General features: G+C 42.2%; 1 protein-coding gene across 5 annotated transcripts in view; it reads left to right on the top strand.

The window, feature by feature from the left end:
- Nucleotides 1-15,219, top strand: part of LOC126404629 (type II inositol 3,4-bisphosphate 4-phosphatase-like) — a 21,434-nt gene extending 6,215 nt beyond the window's left edge. For 3 of the 5 annotated variants that reach the window (XM_050067998.1, XM_050067997.1, XM_050067999.1), the window contains 18 exons: nt 1,909-1,988; nt 5,856-5,937; nt 6,134-6,203; nt 6,360-6,507; nt 7,155-7,285; nt 7,659-7,766; nt 8,153-8,261; nt 8,660-8,825; nt 8,908-9,117; nt 9,753-9,900; nt 9,984-10,192; nt 10,568-10,691; nt 10,800-10,926; nt 12,093-12,233; nt 12,364-12,461; nt 12,588-12,685; nt 12,851-13,005; nt 13,295-14,783. In XM_050067998.1, the coding sequence (XP_049923955.1) occupies nt 1,909-1,988; nt 5,856-5,937; nt 6,134-6,203; nt 6,360-6,507; nt 7,155-7,285; nt 7,659-7,766; nt 8,153-8,261; nt 8,660-8,825; nt 8,908-9,117; nt 9,753-9,900; nt 9,984-10,192; nt 10,568-10,691; nt 10,800-10,926; nt 12,093-12,233; nt 12,364-12,461; nt 12,588-12,685; nt 12,851-13,005; nt 13,295-13,532 (2,442 nt within the window). In that variant the 3' untranslated portion in view covers nt 13,533-14,783. Of the gene's footprint in view, nt 1-1,908; nt 1,989-5,855; nt 5,938-6,133; nt 6,204-6,359; nt 6,508-7,154; nt 7,286-7,658; nt 7,767-8,152; nt 8,262-8,659; nt 8,826-8,907; nt 9,118-9,752; nt 9,901-9,983; nt 10,193-10,567; nt 10,692-10,799; nt 10,927-12,092; nt 12,234-12,363; nt 12,462-12,587; nt 12,686-12,850; nt 13,006-13,294; nt 14,784-14,910 lie in introns of those variants that run through there. The other 2 variants (XM_050068000.1, XM_050068001.1) reach the window with 1 other exon arrangement.
- The last annotated feature ends 2,511 nt before the right edge of the window (nt 15,220-17,730 follow it).

Below are 17,730 nucleotides of genomic sequence, written 5' to 3'. Positions count from 1 at the left end.
TTCCTAGGAAGAGATCCATTTGAAGTGTTTTTCAAAAAATTCAAAATGGCGGAAAATCTATATAAGCGAAAGTTATGGGTTCTTGAGGCAAATGTGTTCCTCATGAGGAGAGGCATCTCTGTGCAAAGTTTCATGTCTCTACGACATACGGGGCATGAGATAGCGCCCCCCTTTGGCCAATTGATGTAATATTGCTTCATTGGCATCCTCCCATGACCCTCTACCACTGTGCCAAATTTCACATGGATTGACCAAGTCAGTGAGGAGAAAAACGTGGAACAGACAGTATTAGTAGTAGTGATATAGAGGTACTTCTTCTAGTAGTAGTATAACAGTAGTGGTAGGACTGGATAGGATTCCCTGTTAGTAAATGCAGAGATGACAGCAACTTTCGCTCCTCGTCTGTGTAGTGGAGATTGAGGCAATGTTTACGCGAAAACAATCTGCTGAAAACAGAATCGTTTCTCGTTTTCGTTTGGAAAAAAGTTCCTCGTTCAGACGACAACATTTTGATAACAATTGCCGTGCACACGGATCAGCAAAAATGGCCGCTGTAGTGTACATGTCAGGCCAGTAGTTGGCGGTGTGACTTTGTCATGAAACATGAGCCTGTGCACATGCGCTTCCTTCTACAGTGAGGTGATGTATAGACAAAAAAAATGGCAACCGCACAAACTAGTGACTGCAACCGTAACGTAAATGTGCGAGAAGTCTCCGTTTTCAGAGGAGCTGCATATTGCAAGTGTGCGGTGCTGTTTCAAAAAACTCTGCTGTTGTGTAAATGATCAGCCAAAACGCAACTAAAGTTTACCGTTTTCGGTTGAGATCGTTGTCGTATAAACAGGGCCTTAGAGAAACACACACGTCTGCGAGTTTGTGTGTCATAGGTTGTTGCCGTGGTAATAAACGAGGGACACCTGGAGCAGTGGGGAACAGCTGTTCTAATGGATTTAAAACCACTCAAACTCCTTTTCCCGCCAAAACCGTGAGTCCAATTGTCGACATATGGATACCACCAGAGACATGAGATTCTCCCGAACATGTAGATGTCCTGTTTATGTTTGTAGTGTCAAAAATGTGATCCTGGTTGCAGGTTAGAAAAGTGTTGCCCCCAGCTCATTTAAAGAAATGTCTCACAAAATCATCTCTCCCTTCGCCAGGAGGCTCACTCAAGTGTGAGTGATTCCAGTACCACATTTCAGCCACCAGCACAGATCTTCCTACATTTTGTGATGACAAAACCTCTGTGAGGAAGAGTAATAAGAAGTATGAGAAATATTACTTTGATGTTTAAATTAATCTGCTGCTCAAACAATAAAGAATTTGCTTGTTTGAATAAAGCAAGAATTTGGAGAGTGCCACCTCGAGCTCTGCAGCACTTTTCATAATTTAGTGTTTTACTTCATTAACTTCAGTTTGATGTTCTGTACACGAGTGTGTGTGTGTGTGTGAGTGTGAGCGTGTGTTTGGTGATTTGAGCGCTTTTCTCTCGTCAAGGTAATCCTCTGATTATCGTCATAGCAACGAGCGGTTTTAGTGCTATTGCTGTAGGGATTTTTGGTACACGACCATGACCCCGGTGGTGATGAGTTTGTGTGCGTCAGAGAGAACGGGACATTCGATAATTAATATTACAGTACATAAAGAAGAAGCTTAACACTGTGTGACAGCTCTTTATGTAACTTTACATGCCATGGTAAAATGTACATCTACTCAAATACTCTTTGAGGGACTTGTACTTTACTGACAGTACTTCCTTTTCATGCCACCTGTGTTTCATAGAGCCAACAGAGACCCTCCATGAAGTGGGTATAGGCTGGATTACTGCTGGATTAGAGCAGGGAAATGTACACAGGGTGCCGAAACAGACCGACAGTTTAACACTCTGTGACTCTCTGTCTCTTGTAGAGGAGCTTCCTGGGTTTCACCTCCTTCTCCATCAGAGATCTGCTCAGGTCCAAAGAGCCTCACATCTCCCTCAGCCTCAGGTAAACACACTCTCTCCTTCTGTTATTATAAGCCATGCGGTGATATATTGGCAGAAATGGTATATGATATAATAAGTATGTTCAGACCAAAGATTCACAACGCTCCAGCCCTGCCGAGCCCCCTGTTTCTGTCCTCACAGCACGACGGTGTCGGACAGTGGGTCACTGCCGCTGCTTGCTGTATGTGCTTATGCCCCACCCACACACACATTCTCACTGAGCTTCCTTCATCCCAATATCCTTCCTCGACTCCTCTGTCCTCCGTGCTCAATCACTTGACCCGGAAAATGATTGACACCCGCCATCTTGAGGGACGTCTCAATTCGTTAAAGCCGCTCAGAGGATTCGAAGAGTCAAGGAGAGAGGAGGCTTTCAGAGTGGAGGGAAGCAAGGATACATGAGTGCAGTCTTCACTGAAGTCTTTTATTGACCCAAAAAACACCCTCCTGATGTCCGACAGCCAGAGCTCGGACATCATGAGGGAGCTCATAGTAGAGCTGCTGCTCCTTCGCGTTGAAAGGGGTCAGTTTAGGTGGTTCGGGCATTTGATCAGGATCCTTCTGGGCGCCTCCCGTTAGAGGTGTTTAGAGCACATCCCACTGGTAGGAGGCCCCGGGGTAGACCCAGAACACGCTGGAGGGATTATATATCTCATCTGGCCTGGGAACACCTTGGGGTCCCCCAGGAGGAGCTGGGGAGAAGGATGTCTGTTGTGCTTTGCTTGGCCTGCTGCCCCCACAACCCGCCCCAGATGGAGGTTTGTATACATGTTGTTTCTATAGCTGTTGATAAAGCCTCCTGTCAGCTACTGCTGTCATCACAAACTTACGTCGCTTCATGTGACGCTCTAAAGGAAAAAAACGTCTCATTTGGGTTGGGTTTCTGTGAAGTGCTATAAAGTTAAGTTGATTCAAAACACACATTAAACACACATTAAACATGGCTTTAATAGAGACAGTTTCAAACACAAGTACACAAATCAGCTTCACTATAACTCGCAGCATTCACAGACAAACACTTGTCTTTATCTGGACACATTTTCCCCACAAATACAAAATGCTAACGTTATTAGCACAAGCCTATGGCATTTTACATTGTATAAATTAGCCTAGCAGCTAGCAGACTTTTCCTCTGCTCATATGAAGCCAGGGACAACAGCAACATTTAACAAAGGTAACGTTACAAAATTCAGCTCCTTTACAACTCACAAGGTTCCCAAGGATACTAAACACATTTTCCAAACAAATGTAACATGCTAACGTTATTAGCACAAGCCTATGGCATTTTACATTGTATAAATTAGCCTAGCGACTAGAGATTTCCTTTACTCATATGAAGCCAGGATGAATCACACACAAGACTTAAAATGCCATTTTTGTGGAGGCTTTATTGTCTTCACAATTTGTTGTTTCGTATCTGTGAAATTAAAGTAAATAAAGTTTTGTTTCCACTGAGGGAAATGGTTTCAGCTTACAGAAACAGACAGGAGGTCTGTGTCACAGTGACGTGTTGCTACATTTCCGGGAAGGTGCACATCAGGCTACAGTGTAGGCTCTACGTCGACGCAGCGGCGTATTTGCATCTAAACTGGTGATAAAGTCTTCTATATATATTTAGTATCTATAACGGTGTCACTCGTAAGTTTGAGAGTTATGTAAGGGACTGTAGCGCAGGGGAGGTGAGGGGTTGGGTTGACATGGGGTTACAGAGTGTGTGTGAGCTGACTGGTTTTATCAGCAACTTTTCTACTCAGTTCTATTCAACTATTCTATCAGCATCTTGACTGTTATCATCATGATTTTTCATTCACTTAAAACAACTCATCCTAAAAAACTAATGTTACGACAGAAGTTATATGAGGAGAAGCAGAGATATGCACTTCTCTGTGTGATGCTGTGACACAATGGCCCCACATTTCGACCCACTAAGTATGTAATGGTTTACTTTTAATGTGTTATGTGGATGTCCCAAGAGATCACCAAAAATCTTGAATGGTTACTAGTGCAGTGTTGCGAGAGGGTAGTTATACGCACATCAAAAAAGGTGCAAGGCCGGTACTAGTGCAGTGTTCCCAGGGTCAAACCACAGGTTGACTTGGACTATTATGTCTATTATGTTATTACACATCTCTGCAAACTTCTTCAAACTCACTTTAACCTCCTCACATATTCCCATTTCGTCTCACAGAAACTTTCTGAATAGAAAAATCCATCTCATAGAGATTTCACAGAGGTGTAGGAGGTGTCACCTGATTGGCCGTTGCTTGGATAACTGTAGCCAGATGAGGAAGTGAGAAGGGAGGAGTGTATGGCTCCACCTCTGCAGAGAGTAGAGGAGTACTTCCTGTTTTCTGTCACAACAGAGAGTGACAGAGCCAGGTGCTAGCAGGCCGTGTACAGTAGGTGTGTCTGTGTTGGCATGTTGCGTCCAGGTGTGTCTGATTACTAATACATACCTGGCACAGGTAGGCAGGAGGTACGGAGCTTTGTGCCGCACAGTTTCCTGCAGCTAGTTAGTTTAGTCTCTCTGGTTCCTTCATGGTTCGTCCAGCTAACATTCTTTGACTTCAACATCAGTAAGATATCTTATTATCTCAGTGAGTTACATTTGTTTTATTAGTCATCCTGTTTATATGAACTAGTTAACTTGAGGATTTAGTTACCTTGTCTCCTAGTCTTCTAGTTTATGTGTCATACTAGCTCTTCTGTCTGGTAAGGTTGTCTTGTTAATGGTCTTGTTTCTAGTCATCTTGTTTCTAGTTAGCTTTTGTTTTGCCAGTCACTTTGTTTCTTGTTAGCTGCGTCTCACTAGTCACCTTGTTTGTAGTAAATTTAGTCTTACTAGTCATCTTGTTTCTAGTTAGCTGTATCTCACTAGTCACCTTGTTTCTAGTTAGCTGTATCTCACTAGTTAAATTGTTTGTAGATAATTTAGTCTCACTAGTCATCTTGTTTCTAGTTAGCTGCATCTCACTAGTCATCTTGTTAGTAGTTAATTCAGTCTCACCAGGCATCTTGTTTCTAGTTAATGTGTCTTACTAGTCACTTTGTTTCTTGTTAGCTGCATCTCACTAGTCATCTTGTTTCTAGTTAGCTGTATCTTACTAGTCACCTTGTTTCTAGTTAGCTGTATCTCACTAGTCAAATTGTTTGTAGTTAATTTAGTCTTACTAGTCATCTTGTTTCTAGTTAATGTAGTCTTACTAGTCACTTTGTTTCTTGTTAGCTGCGTCTCACTAGTCATCTTGTTTCTAGTTAATGAAGTCTTACTAGTCCCCATGTTTCTAGTTAGCTGTATCTTACTAGTCATCTTGTTTCTTGTTAGCTGCATCTCACTAGTTATCTTGTTTCTAGTTAATGTAGTCTTACTAGTCACCTTGTTTCTAGTTAATGAAGTCTTACTAGTCCCCATGTTTCTAGTTAGCTGTATCTTACTAGTCACTTTGTTTCTTGTTAGCTGTATCTCACTAGTCAACCTGTTTCTAGTTATCTTGTCTCTAGTTAGCTTTGTCTCCCTATTTTTTAGTTGTTAGTTTGCTTTGTCTGACGAGTCATCTTGTCTGTAATCAGTATTATTTAAGTTTGTGCATATTGCTGCTAGTTTGCTGTGACTTCTTTACCGCTAAGGTCTGCTAGCTTTGCCCTGCTCATTGTTTTTTCCCAGTCTTTTGCCTCGTCAAATCATTGGTAACTAGTTAGGTTTCTCTCATCCTTATTTCTCATTAGATAAGCTAGTTGGGCCAGTTGTGATTGGGGTATTAAATTAAAATAATTAGCAGCTCTTCACGTCGTCCTTTGCACACTCCAATTTTGTGTTTCCTAACAATCAGTATTGCTTTTTTCTGTCTTGTTCCTCTGTTTTATTTAGGACGATGGATGGAGTGAACGAGGTTGGGGAGGTGAAGGTGTCCTGTCTGCAGATGGAAGGAGAAACTCCTCCCGAACACAAGGTAGAGGAGGAGAGAGGTTGTGTAACTTTGCTCCCTCCACCCTTTTTGGTTGCTCTTGTGTGTAACATACAGACGTGTTACAGTTTGACACTTAGCTCTGTGGTTTCTGTTCAGTCATCTGAGTGAGAAAAAGAAGACAGAGAGAGACGTATTTTCCCTGCATTTTACCGTCTCTATGCCATCTTCTCTCCTCCAGTGTCCTGCGCTGTGTGACAGTCTGCACAGCTCCGTCCACGACAAAGAAAACAGTCCAATGATGAGAGCTGGTGAGAAACTTTTCATGTTACACACGTTCAGGGGTTATTTATACAAGTTTCTATGCCCTTATATGACTTTCACTTCCCTGCTCTGTGTGTGTGTGTGTGTGTGTGTGTGTGTGTGTGTGTGTGTGCGTGTGTGTGTGTGTGTGCGTGTGTGTGCAGTGCTGTGTGCTCAGGTGTGTAAGGTGTACAGGTTCCAGACGGAGGATCAAAGATGGCTGCTGGTCCGGGAACAGATGTCAGAGACGCCGCTGTCTTTTTATGTACCTAAACAGCTACTGAAAGTGCTCATACACAACCACACCAGCAGGTGTGTGTTAGTGTTTCTCTCAATAATATTCGAAAATCTGAATGGGAGAGTTAAATATTGAATTTAAGGCTTCTGTATGTCACTTTAAGAAAGTCCTTGTTATTAGTGGCACCTCTCTCTGAGGCCCTTAAGTGAGCTGCAGTCGACATCCTGTTGCTCCAGCTTGCACCACGTAGCCACAAGCCAGCACCTGGCACCTTGTTTCTAGTTCGCTGTGTCTCACTAGTCATCTTGTTTCTAGTTATTGTTTCTAGACCGTCCTCTCTTGACCAGTCAACACACTGCAGTGTTCACAGCTCCACCTTTTAGAACCACATCTGTGTGCTAGGTACCCCAACAGAGGGGGGATCAAACATGGGGACGGTATGGAACGGTTCCATTGGTACCATCCACAACTTTTCACAGTGGAAACAAACAAGTATGCGCACCGAACTGAACTGAACCGTACTGCTGGGTGGAAACAGGGCTATAGTGAGGGTCCGTCTGCTGGGCCGCTGCTGCGAAAGAGAAAAATTCGTCCCATGTCCTTTTCAATTTAATTTGTTCCAAATATTCCAGGTAGTGGAACCTTATCGACTCAGCCGACTTAATTCTTCTTAGTGTCATGAAGTGGGAAAAAAAACTAACTTTTTATAACTCTTCCTCAGGGTCCAGGAAGTGAAGGATCTCGGTGACCTTTCACCCCACTGGGACGGGATCCGCCACGATGTCATTAACCACTGTCACCACCTGATTGGCTGCTATCAGGAAACGCTTGCTGAGCTCGACAAACTCTCAGGTGTCAAGTCAATCAAAGGGCCAAAAATAATCTTCCCTTGAAGGAATAGTCTGTGGAAATATTCACTTTGCTGCAGAGAGTTCGATGTTCAGATTGATCCCACCCGTCATGTCTGCACAGTAAATTTAAGCGAATACTTTTGGACGTTTACAAAGTATTTGAATGTACAATGTTTAGTTGTAACAGTGATCCTTCACTGTGGTGCTCCTGCTTTAACTTAAGATCCAGGTTCTTCTTCCACCTCTACACACTCCAGGAAGTGAAGCCCAAAATGTTGGACTATTCCTTTAAAGAATATTGGTGTTAGAATTTTGAATTCAGCTTGTTGTTCTGTGGGACAATTATCTCAGTGTTCTCTTTGTCTTTCGATCAGCTTCATCCTGTTTTAAGTCGAGCGGCAGTAAATCAGACAAACACCTTCAGTTTGTTCCGACCAACCTGCAGTCACAGAGGATGGAGGTCACCAACCCGGGCAGCACAGGTACGTTCAGGAGCTGCTCTGTGTGGGTACATGAGACCCTAAAAAAGAGGCTGGATCACGGGGAGTACCGCCAGTTGGTCCAGGAGCTTCTCCTCTCTGAAGACCCTTTCCAGTCATATTTTAGGATGACTCAGGGGCAGTTTGACAACCTGCTGTCTATCGTAGAGCAGTATAGCTCTGGGTATCCAGCAACCACTACCACCAGTTTCTCTCCATTGTTTACCTGTACACTTGTTGTTGTGACGACCACAGTTCTTTATGTATTTGTTGCCTTGATTATTTACATGATGATTTGTTTCATACCTTTATTTGTTTATTACATCGGCATATTTATTCATTTATTTATTTGTTAATAGTGACATAAATGGCCTTCTGTATCTGTCCAGGTGTTTGGTATGAGGTCATAACGTTCGGTGCTCCGTCTGATCACCACCAGGCCTTCAAACATGGAGGACTGAAGAGGCTGCTCAGCAAACACACGAACCTCAGAGACAGGTGTGCGTGTGTGTGTGTGTGTGTGTGTGTGTGTGTGTGTAAAACCTCTCTGTGGATTAATCTCTATAATCTGTGTCCTGTGAGGATTAGTGACAGCACACAAGTACGTTTCATTCTGTTGAATTATTTGGACTTGTTCAGTTACAGAGCTGTTTTGTGACGATGCATTTCAAGAGGGGTTTTAAAGACTTTGTTCGTCTTAAGAAGGAGGAGAATTTTCTCAACACATAAAGGAACACTTCATCCTTCAGTTTCTCACACAAACACATCTGCATGTTGTGATATATCAGTGTAAAGCTGCAAAGAACAAATACCTTAAACTGAACTTGAGGACACTTGAGTAAATGTTCTTAGTTTTGAGGGCACTTATTTCGTTGTCACTCCGTCCATCTCTTCAGCTCTGTCTCGTACTCTCAGGATGAGAGCTCCAGAGCGAAGGAGTTGCTGGCCAGCGTGGCCCAGCTGCAGCCCCTTGTCTTCGGGCTCGCTGAGGAGCTGCTGGCCGTCTCTCTGGAGCTGAACGCCGCCCGCCTGCAGCAGGTCCTGGACAGCCTGACTCAACAGGTGCAGGGGGAAGAAAAACACAGGTGACATATTCAGACATCGTGAAGTTTTTTTTTGTCTTGACGTCTTCCTTCTCACTCAGACGGAGCAGTTCGTTCACGCACTCAAAGACGAGCTGGTGAAGAGCGCCCTGTTGGCGATCCACAACCAGTGCGCAGCCAGCTGCAACAGCAGCCACGTCCACAGCAACGGGCTGCTCTGTGAAAACACGCCAGTCAATCAGGAGGGGCAGGCATCGCAGGGGCAACAGGATGCAACAGGACGGGATGCAGAGTACGATGAGGAGGAATGGGCAAGTAGAGTGTTTGTGTGAGATCTTAAAGCAGGGGTGTCCAAACTTTTCAAACAAAGGGCCAGATTAGATCATGTAAAAATACGGTTTCATCTTTCAGTAAGAAAAGTATTCAAATTTCCACCGCTCCTGAAAGCGGCGGCCCTCGCTGTTGACTTTTCGCTCCTTTGCTTGTGGCCACAGTTGACCCTTGGCCTGGACTTGGAGGAATACTTCACCCCCCAAATGATCTTTTGTTCATCAGTTACTCAGCCTGTGTAGGGCTGAATTCATGAAGACAACTTTGTTTCGTTGCAGGCCTCCACAGTGAGCGAAGAATCCAAAAACAGAGAAGATTCTTGTTCAGTTGGAGTAGAAGGGCAAAACTACATCAATACACGGTTTACAAACTCTCACACAACTCGTGTTTTGATATAGTTTTGCTGTAGTTAAACGTGGACGCCTTCGACTTTAATTTATCAAGAGTTTTCCTCCTTCTTGGATTCTTCGTTCAGCGTGGAGGCATACAAATTTAACATAACACAGGCTGAGTAATATATGTATATACACACAGACGTTTTGCAGGTGAAGTATTTCTTTAACTCGTTTATGATTGTGTTGTACCTGTTTTTATATGTGTGCGTGTGTTTGTGTAGGACAGAGCGTGGGCGAACGTCGCCATGAGCCTCAACTGCATCATTGCGATGGGCGACCGGCTGCAGGGGCGGGAGGACCGCCCTCGGGAGATGACATCATCATCAGAGCAGCAGGAAACCACAGCAGACACAAACTCTCAGAACACCGGTGAGATGTTATTAAATGTTTCTGCTGGCGCTTATTTATAATATTCAAAATTTAAGTTTGCTGATCTTGTCTACCTCCTCCAGCTTCCTCCTCCTCCTCCTCCTCCTCCTCTTCCTCCTGGCAGGAGCAGCTGCTCCCCCTCGTGGTCACTCTCAGGGATTGTGTGCGTGAGGCAGTGGGGAAGGCCCGAGCCGCCATGACCTTTGTGGTCCTGCAGGGGGCGGTGGCCACAACCATCGCCCAGGGACCTCTTCACATTGTCCAGAGACGCCACGCTGTCTTCAGCCAGGCGGTGAGAGAAAACAGAATGAATCAGCCTGTAGTACAACAAAACGTATCGTATGATTTATAGTATTATAACATATAGTCTAACAAAACATATATAAGAAAACGTATAAAGTAGAGATCTGTAAGCATTTCTGTCTTTGTGCTGCTGCAACACCGAATTTCCCCTCTGGATTAGTTAATCTCCTCTTGTCTCATCTGATCTCATCTCGTCTTGTCTCATCTCATCTTGTCTCATCCTGTCTCGACTTGTCGTGTCTCGTCTCATCTTGTCTCGCCTTGTCTCGCCTTGTCTCGTATCTTGTTTCATCTCATCTGATGTCATCTGATCTCGTCTCGTCTCATATGTTCTTGTTTCATCTCATTTTGTCTTATCTTGTAGCTGTCAGCAGTAGTGTGCGGTTTCATGTTGAAGCTGTATGGAGGTCTGGAGGATCCTGACTTCCTGCAGCAGCTTCACTCTGTCGGACTGCTGGTTCAGTTCGAGGCCCTGCTCAGCACCTATGGTACACACACTCACATACACACTCACACACACACTCACACACAAATACACACTCACTAACTTGCTACACATCCAGTATGTCGTCTAACATGGTGTGTGTGTGTGTCAGGTGACGAGGTGGGGATGCTGGAGGACATGGAGGTGGGTGTGGCTGACCTGAGCAGAGTGACATTCACCGTCACTGAGGCTAAAACAGAAGAACCGGACGACCTGCTTCCGACACTCAGTGGAGCATGGTGGGAAACACACACACACACACACACACACACACTCAGGCCACACACACACTGATGCATTTTTATTCCTCTGCGCCAGAGGCATTATGCTCTTGGGTCTGTTCGTTCGTCCCAGTCTCGTTAACATGATATCTCAAGAATGCCTTTGGGGAATGTCTTCAAATTTGGCACAAACGTCCACTTGTACTCAGTGATGTACTGATTCAATTTTGGTGCGCGAAGATCAAGGTCACTGTGACCTTGCCTCTGTCTTATTCTTGTGAATGCAATATCTTAAGAACACCTTGAGGGATTTATTAGAAATTTGGCACAAATGTTAACTTAAAGATGATTGGATTGGATTTTGCTGGTCAAAGGTCAAGGTCACTGTGACCTTGTATCCGTGTCATTCTCGTGATTGCAATATTTCAAGACCTTCATGAGGAAATTTCTTCAAATTTGGCACAAATGTCCACTTGTACTCATCGATTAACTGATAAGATTTTATTCTTTATTCTTTATTCTTTATTCTTTATTCGGCTCCCCATTAGCTTCCACACAGTGGTAGCTAGTCTTCCTTGGGTCCACTCACACATGATTAGATTTTGTTGGTCAAAGGCCAAGGTCACTGTGACCTTGTATCCATTTTATTCTCGTGAATGCAATGTCTTTAGAACACCTTGCACAAACCTTCACTCAAGGATGACCTGATTAGATTTGTCGTCAAAGGTCAAGGTCACTGCGACATCTGTCCCATTCTTGTCACAATATCACAATATTTCAAGAACTTCATGAGGAAATTTCGTCAAATTTGGCACAAACATCCACTTGGACTCCATGATGAACTCAGTAGAATTTGGTGGTCGGAGGTCAGGAGTGTATATGTGAGGTATGTAGACCTGTAGCTATAACGTTTTGGCACCAACACATCGTCACTGAGAAGATCCTATGGGGAAGCGAACGTGTCTGTCTGCGTCGTTGTTTGTCAAGCCTCCATTTTTGCTTGTCCAGGCTTCAAACACAACCCCAGAGTTTTCAAGTCAGTTGCCTTTTCAAAGGTCTCTGTTTAAACGTTCCAAAACCCTGAAGTAGTATTGACACTAGGCGTAAATGTTGTGTTTTTTAAAACACAAACACACACACACACACACAGTGTAAACTCACAGTGTGTGTTCACCTCCGCTCAGGGGCAGTTTGGTCGTCGAGGTCCCGTTGCTGCCAGAAACCTTCAGGTTGTTGCCACAGGAAGTGAAAGACGGAAGTTGGATTCGAATTCATCCTGTTATGTTTAACATTGGAATCAACCAGCAGCAGAGCCTGGCTGAGAGGTACACACACACACACACACACACACACACACACACACAAACACACACTAGAGGTTTGTAACCTGCAGAAATCCTGGAAATGTTCATTATTTTTTATGGTTTTAGTTGAACACAGTTTTGTTTGTGTCAGGTTTGGTGACAGCTCCCTGCAGGAGAGAGTGAACCAGCAGAGCTGCGAGCGTCTCAAAGCGTACTGTCACACACTGACAGACAAAGTGCCTCACATGGGTAAGACTCTCTGACTGTGCTCATCGTAAAGCTTTGTTTTACGTTTTATTTTGTCGTGATCAGGTGCAGACAGCAGATTATTGACCTTATTGTGTCAGTAATTAGTCCTTCCTCGCTGTCTCTCAGCTGGTATCCAGTCACTGTCGGACCTGCTGTCCTCTCTGGATCGCAGCGTGGAAACCAGGAAGAGGAAGAACGTCGAGGTTCTCTGGACCGCTGCTACGGTAAGACACGGGACGACTGACATTTATCAGCTGACACAAACACAAAGACTCAACAGGCAGTCGTTATAATCACATGACTTAAAGTCCAGGTGAAACTAAAATGTGTTTAGAATGAAGTTTGACTTTACTCTACCTGGAATTTAAGATGTGTGTGTGCGTGTTCAGGTGTGTCGTAGGGTGAACGGTGTGCGTCTGACGAGCTGTAAGAGTGCGAAGGACCGCACGTCGATGTCGGTGACGCTGGAGCAGTGTGTGTTACTGAGAGAGCGACACGCACTCGGCCAGCAGCACTTCAGCACGGCGCTGGACTGCATGAGGAGGTTTGTTGATTTCAACACACAAACATCCTCTTCCTCCCTACTTCCTTTCCTTTGTTGTCTCCTTTTCTTCCTCCTCACTCACCTCCTTTGGTTTCCTTTGTCCTCTTATTTTTATGTTGCAGAATATTTTTCAGTTAAATCTTTTCTTTTCTCTTTTACTTCATGTCATTCTCCACCCGCTCCCTTGTTTTCTCTTCTTTACATTTTCCTGTTTCTTTCTTTCTTACGGGATCTTCATCCTTCTTTTCATCTCCCTCATCACACACATACACACACACTCCTCCTCCAGGTCTCGTCTGTCCTGGGGGCAGATGCTCGGCTGTTACACTCAGCCAGGGATCACTGTCTGTGGGTTAGAGCTGGCGGAGGGCCCCCCTGGCCTCCAGAGCTCCTGGCTCCCGCAGTGTTTGGCCCCTAAAGCTCCCAGACGGCACCTGTACCCAGTGGCCTTCCTACTGGTGTCCTCTCACCTCCTGGTTCTTTGGTTCATCCTCAGCCTCGTTATACTGCTTGCCAAATACCAGTAGACCAGCACAGACTGGGAACACTGGGCACAAAGTGGACGACATGGATGATTTCATGTTTTTATCTCTGAACAAGACAATTTCCCCGAAAACTCAAAGGGCCTCTTCTTACTTACTGTCTGAACTGGACAAACTTGTTGTAAATCGCTTGTTTCAGCCTCATGAACGTCACCTGTTCAGGAGGAGGTGCACGTTCATCACATCTGATCATCAGCATCGTCCACGCCCCGAAAATTCAGCGTCGTCCAGGAAAGTTTCATTCACCAAAAAATGAGCAGAGTGAAAAGAAACTGTGGAGCTTCGAGTCCTACTGTCAGATTAAATTTGGCAGCATTAGTCATCGTGTTTGAGGATAATTAGAAAATATGAATGATACAGCTGCTGGTCATCAGTGTGGAAACCTATCCCCACCAATGTGATGAAAGAACAAGATTCTGTAATTCATGATAATGACAAACGTCCTTTAAAATAATTACTTTTTGTTTTTCATTACTTCTGAAAACATTTCTCATTATTTTGCGGTAATAAATCATTTCAAGTCAATATTTTGAGGTACGAAGTCAATATTTTTAGGTTCTTACTCATTATTTTGAGGCACTATCTCATTATTTTGAGGTACTAACTAGGTATTTTGAGGTACTTATTATTTTGAGGTACTAAGTCATTATTTTGAGTTACTAACTAGTTATTTTGAAGTACTTACTCACTATTTTTGAAATACTTTATCAGTATTTTGAGATACTTATTATTTGAGATACTGACTTGTTTGTTGAAATTTTTATACCAGCTCATCTTTGAGATACTGACTCAAGTTGAGAAAGTTTCTCATAATACTAACTTATGACTGAGTTTTTTTTCACACTGATGGAAATGAGCCTCCGTAGCTCAGATCAGCAGAAGTAAAAGACGAAATGATTACACATGAGGTTAAAAAAAAAAAAAAGCTCAGATGTTAGACGGTAAACGATTCAAACGTTTTGTGAGTACAAGAAAATTGGTGAATAAAGAAAATGATGGTAAGTCAGTGGTACACACTGCTTCACAACAGATCTGTTGGGACGAGTGTTTTTTACCTGAGGCCAAAGTTGTTCTTCACTGTGCTGGGAAATATTTGTTTATTCATGATTTTATTGTTATAATTTATTTATTAATTTTATTGTATCTTTTATTTTCATCTTTATTTTTATTGTTATCATTTATTTATTTTGTACAAATGTGTTTTATGTTTGTCTTCAAATTAAACAATGTTTTTTAGTTTCTGGTATTTGTAACATGGTGAAGGAGCTGTGTGTGTGTGTGTGTTATCAGACATCCATACCTCACTGTTCACTGTGTGTGTGTGTGTGTGTGTGCGTGTGCGTGTGCGTGTGCACGCAACCAGGGATGGCTGCAGGATGGAGAACGTGCAGAAGAACGTGGGCAGCAGGAAGTTCGCCTTCAGCAGCGTTCAGCTCCTCACTTTCCCCAAACTGTACAGACCTCCAGACGGCAGCTTCGGATAGACACACTGACACTTAGTTTTGTTTTATACACACACAGTTTTTTTTTATGAAAAGATTGTTTCATCATGTCAAGTGTATGTTGTGTTATACACACGTGTAAATGTTATGTCTATGTTCGTGCTGTTCACTGTGACTGCAAGTGTTTGATTTACAAACACGTCTCTGCAATAAATGAATACTTGATTTGTTTTTGTCTAAAATCAGATTTATCAAACCAAATGGATCAGGAAGGTCACCGCTGCGGGCCTCGACTAAACCTCCAAACCACACACACACACTCACCAAATCAGGATATTCAGGTCTGTTGCATGTCAGTCAGTGTGTGATGAGGTCTGATTAAACACACATTTGAAGAAGAATATGGACCATGTAAGTATGAAATCATCCTCAACTTTCAAACTAGACTTCGACGCACGGTCTCTCTACAATAAAATCACAGGAGACACATCAGATGTCTGAACAATTGAGTTTAATGTGTCATGAATTATATAAGAATAAGGCAGTTGTTGCGACAGATAGCTTTGCATGGACGGAGGAGCTGAAAGGAAACAAGTGAGTAAAGTTCTCAGGCGACAAAAGCTTTTCTTTGTCTGATCCGAAGACACTCGCTGTATCGTAGGAGTCTAACAATAACACGAATATAATCAACTAATAAATTCAGATGTATTACCATATATTAAACTACCCAGCAGTGTATAAAGTGATTAAAATGAGCTCCATATTAACCAGCTGCAACATTAAACTGATGATTATGATCCAAGAATATATAAATTATTACTAAAGTACAATTTTAAGGTGTTTGTACCTGAGTGTTTCCATTTTAAGCCACGTAGGGCTGCAGCTAATTATTATTTTTATCGTCAGTGAAGCTGCTGATTATCTAATCAATTAATCGATTAGTTGTTTGATCTAAAAAATAGTTGAAAATGTCAGTCAGTGTTTCCCAAAGTCCAAGATAACATCCTCAAATGTCTGGTTGTGTCCACGACCCAAAGATTTTCAGTTTACTCTCAGAGGAGGAAAGAAAACATAAAAAATACTCACATTTAAGAAAATGGATTCAGATCATTTGGACTTTCTGTAATAGTCAATTCTGTAATAATTCCTGCATAAGGAGTACTTTTACATTTGATACTTTAAGTACATTTTGCTGATAATACTTCTGGACTTTTACTTGAAATTGAGTATTTTTACACTGTGGCATTTCTACGTTTACTTAAGGGACTGTTCTCTACTTATTGGAGGAGAGGGGTGTGACCTTTTTGTTTATTTTATTTTATTTTCCTGAAGCTACAGATATTTTTCCTTGAGCCTCCCCGAGTGACTGGTTGAAAGTGGATGACCCTCCGTCCACCATAAATTACTTGTTAGATTTTTAAAAATTTCCCTTCAGTGTTTGGGAGTTTAATGTTGAGGATGAAATCCTGAAGATAGGGCAAATTTTGAATAAGGTGTAGAATAAAATGATTTAAATATTATTTTAATCTATGTTTTTTTTCTTTAATGATGGAAGTGTTCTTAGCACACGATGCGTCCAAGCACCATCAGAAATTTGGAAAAATCTGACAGTTACTAACTGATAAATGGTCTGAATTTGGCGATTTATTTTTTATTTTTTTATTTTCATTTTTGGCGATTCTTCTTTTATATTCAGCAGTTTGAGGTACATTTCATGCATGAATTGTGCTTTATAAATAAAGATATTATTTTGGGCGGCATTTGAAGGCATGTTTTCTTTAAAAATCAACTGTAAGATAAAAACAAGATACAACCATTTAAAATTGTATGCCTCTCCTCTAAGTCAAAATAAAAAATATAAGTTGCTCCCCAGTGCTTAAATTATAGTTTCACCAGCCTTCCCCCCACATAAATAATGAACAGTCCCTAAAAAAACATAACAACATACTAAATAAAACACAGCAAAATAAAATAGATAGAATATTTTATAATTAAAAACCAAAATGCATGACTTCACTTGTAATAGAGTACATTTACACTGTGGTATTTCTACTTTGAGTTCAGTAAAGTATCCGAGTACTTCCTCCACCACTCATGAAAGTATAAAGGTACATTTGTATAGTTCTGGATGCACAGCTGCAGTTTCTCTGCCGGGCCGCTGGGTGGTGCTGCTCGGCATCACAGCACACACAGAGCCGCGTCAATGTCATACACACTCATAACGGAAATGAAATGCTGAGGTCCTTCACAATAAAAGACAACGGCTTTCAGTCTATGGCTTTCACTCGTGCCATTTAATTTATCAGGATGTCTGAGACAAGAGTGTCAAAGATAAATGACTTAAACGCAGCGGCTTCATTAAATAGTGCGTGATTAAAAATCTAATTTAGCAATACAAGTTTTTCACAACATATCCGGAATATTTTGAAACCTGCACAATTTTAAAAGCTGTTAAAGGTATTCATATATTGTATATTTTATATAATCTTTTATTCAAACTCAAAAAAGATAGCAGGTCATGTTGATTAAGAGCTATATTAAATATTTATATTTACTTTTGTAATTTGGAAGAATTTGGAAAAACAACAATATTCAACCATTTAAATTTGTATGCTACTCTCCTAAGTATAAGTAAATAAAAAAAAGTCCCTCTGTAGTGCTTAAAAATATAGTAGACATACCTCCCTCTTTTTGCCCCACCCCCTCATAAATAACAGCCAGTCCCTAAAAAAAAAATAATT

Source organism: Epinephelus moara, chromosome 17 (genome assembly GCF_006386435.1).
Source record: "Epinephelus moara isolate mb chromosome 17, YSFRI_EMoa_1.0, whole genome shotgun sequence".
In the NCBI taxonomy this organism is placed as follows: domain Eukaryota; kingdom Metazoa; phylum Chordata; class Actinopteri; order Perciformes; family Serranidae; genus Epinephelus; species Epinephelus moara.
Note: the sequence above shows the minus strand (reverse complement) of the source record. Positions and strands in the feature narration are given on the sequence as shown.